A 3264-nucleotide genomic window follows, 5' to 3' on the forward strand; every position below is an offset into this window, starting at 1 on the left:
TGTGTACAATATCTACGAACGATCGTGTCGTTAACTCTGTGTGCAGGATCGGTGCTATACGATCGTTCGTATATATCGTGCATGAACGTTCGTCGTTCGTTTTCCAACGATAATAATTGGAAGTGTGTACGTAGCTTAAAGCTGGGTACACAATTCCCAGTGACCAGAAGGTCACCCTGGTGAAAGAGCTGGTTGGTTCATCTATCCAAATAAGTCAACAATTGTACCCACACTCTAGAAAGAGGGGGCCTTCCTTAATACAAAGTTGGGAATCTGTTAGCTACCTCATTTGGGGAAGTACCCTTGCCCCCATTTTCTGTCATTCGCCAACATTGTTGATGTTTATGTAAACAAAACTAAACAAACAATACTTAGATATGCAAGCAATATAAGCTTTCACATCTGCTTCTGTGAACATAAACTCAAGGAAGAACATCAAATGCAGACACCCAGTGAGAAACCCCATGGAGCGCGCCAGGGTGCAAAGTGCATTTTGTTTGTGTGGTGGCTTTGAACAAATCCATAGATAAATGTTTGATGACAAATATAATAATCTGGACATGTCTAGCATCTTCTCCACCTGAGCTCTGCATAATTAAAATAACCACATTAATAATAAATTTATCTTTCTCAGTTTACTTTGCATCAAGTACGAGAAACCAGCAATAAGCAGCGATCATTACTGAATATTTTAAAAAGTGCCGTACAACTTCTCAAAAAGTAAACTACCATAATCTATTGAACTGCTGGTTTTCTATTAGTGTTATATTTAATAAACTTTTGTGGTTTTACTATCTGTTTTGCTATACTTGTGGCTCAGAATTTCACTGCATTGGCATACATAGTAGACAAACACTCCTCACACTATATAGATTACTTTTTACCTAAACAGCATTTTATGAAGCTGCAACATTCCCTCTCATGTCTTTTTTTAGCAAGTTTATACCTTTGATGCAATTATTAGTATATATAACTATTTTTAGATATGAACTCTAATGCTTTCGAATACGGTTTCATTTGAAATCCACAAAACCATAAAGCATTCAGTTTGCATAGGAGCCTAACACCCTGTTGATTACATAAGGGGCATCAGGGTTTATCTAGTTTAACCTGCATTACCATCAACTACTCCCAGGGACCAAAGAGGGGAAGAACCTAATAATTATAGAGGACTTGAGACATTGAAATACTTACATTTGAAGTTTCCTCTGCTGTGATGGTAAAGGGAGCTACAACAGTGAAAGTTGTTCCAGATATCTATGGTGATAAAAAGAAAAAAAAATAGCTGTTTGACACAATCAAACACAATAGAGGTGTTCTGATGGTCTCAAAACAAAGACACCCAAATATACTCTAATTTGCTTTTTATTACTTAACAATTACATAGGAGGATGAAAGGTCCTCCAAAACTTACTTGCACCCCCCAGAGTAGTCCTTCTCCTGACTATTGGGGGGGAGCAGACTGGCCAGAGCCGCAGACCACCAGAAAGAAAGAAAACATTGCAAAATAAGATCGGGCACACTTGACTATCCCCGAAAAAATTGATTGCCACGCGTGCCCGCCCCAAGGCACCCCTGTTGGTACCTTGATAGTCACTTAGAAATGCCAACCACAAGGTTGGTTCTAAATGAACCAGTGGCTAAGTGGTTAGCACTCTGGCCTTTGCACACTGGGTCACAGGTTTAAATCTTGGCCAGGACTGCTGCATGGAGTTTTGCATGTTTTCCCTGTGTTGGCATGGGGTTTTCTCTGAGTACTCCAGTTTCCTCCCACATTCCAAAAACACGCAGTTAGGTTATTGGCTTCCGCCCAAATTAACCTTAGTTAATGGCACGACTATGGCATGGACATTAGATTGTGAGCTCCTTTGGAGACAGGGACAGTTAGTCATATGACTATGGAGTTTGTAAAGTGCTGTGTAATATGTCGGTGGTATATCAATACAAGTTATCAAAAATAATAACTAGGGTTTTGATTTTTGGGGGCAATTCTAAACCACTCATTCTCATTGATTCCCAATAAGCAACCACAGGTGTAGTGCCAAGTAAAGCCTCAAACAGCACAAAGTTCACTGGGATGCATAAATAATACCAACCCCACAACCTTACCACCCATCTGTGCATGGTCAAACTAAAGCAAACTTGTCATTTAATCAAAGAAAAAAAATTTGAAACCCAACTCTACACCTACATACTCCTTTAACCACCTGTCATCTGTAGCTAAAATGTGCAGTGTTTTCCCTAGCCACTTTTAGCTGGGCGCACCACATAGCACTTTTCAGTAACCACCCAGCTGTTTTGGGTGGTTACTAAAGAGTTAGGTCACAATACATGGCTGCAACTCACCTACAATTTCTTACCACCCGGCTTAAAAAAATTCTGAGTTGAACACTAATGTGCTTGCCATTTTGGGGCACAACTATGCAGGTTTACTTTAATCGAATTTCCAATCATACAGAATTGAGCACTCAAAACTTTGGAAATCTGAAGGTGCCCCTGAAGATATTCATATACCTATAGGTGACTGCATTTAATTGCCATTGCTAAACGAACCATTTACAGGTTGAGATGCTTTCATTAAAATCTCCAAGTCAGTTGGCAAGCTTTTGTGAACAACAAAAAAGGAATGGAGAGCACAGAAATGTGTAAAAATAAAGAGAGTTAGGATAAAAGTTGATGTAACAAAGGTTTATTTTCTAGAACTGCTCTAGGGAAAAAAGTATTTCATAAATTGTACCCCTGAAGAATTCTGAAAGGTCAGCACAGCCGGGAGAACATATTTCAGTCCGTTCTTGGCATCAGTTGTGTTCAGAGATGCTGTGTATGATACAAGGAAGGTATCTCCAGCTGTAACAGAAAGATATACACTTCTTAGATGACAGATCCAGAGATAAAGAGAGAACTGAACCTACTAATTATCCCAAAATCCCACATTTCCCTCACATTTCATAGACATTAATAACAAAATCAAGTTATTTAAACAGGTTTAATTGGTTTCTAAATTTATTTTTTTTTTTTGCTATTGCTTATATTTTAACTAAATTTAATCTTTTAGTTCTCATAAAAAAAAAAAAAAAAAACATTAAGGCTGAGATATTCTGACTCTACAACATTTCATTTTACAGACCCAGAAAACATACACGTGTAAGTAAAGTCCTAGATTAACAAATCTGTTTAAGGACAGTCATTCAGAATATTGGCAGTGTGTCAGCATGGCAGCCAGGAAACTGGTGCTTGAAAGAAGCTGAACTCTAGGCACATAAA

General features: G+C 38.3%; 1 protein-coding gene across 1 annotated transcript in view; it reads right to left on the reverse strand.

Annotated features, from left to right (window-relative positions):
- The window catches only part of EVC2 (EvC ciliary complex subunit 2), a gene marked incomplete in the record, with an annotated part of 82895 nt that overhangs the window by 55976 nt on the left and 23655 nt on the right, over nt 1–3264 (reverse strand). Inside the window, 2 exon segments of the mRNA XM_072406454.1 lie at nt 1195–1257; nt 2738–2847. Of these exon segments, the coding sequence (XP_072262555.1) occupies nt 1195–1257; nt 2738–2847 (173 nt within the window).

Source organism: Pyxicephalus adspersus, chromosome 3, assembly GCF_032062135.1.
Source record: "Pyxicephalus adspersus chromosome 3, UCB_Pads_2.0, whole genome shotgun sequence".
Lineage (NCBI taxonomy): Eukaryota > Metazoa > Chordata > Amphibia > Anura > Pyxicephalidae > Pyxicephalus > Pyxicephalus adspersus.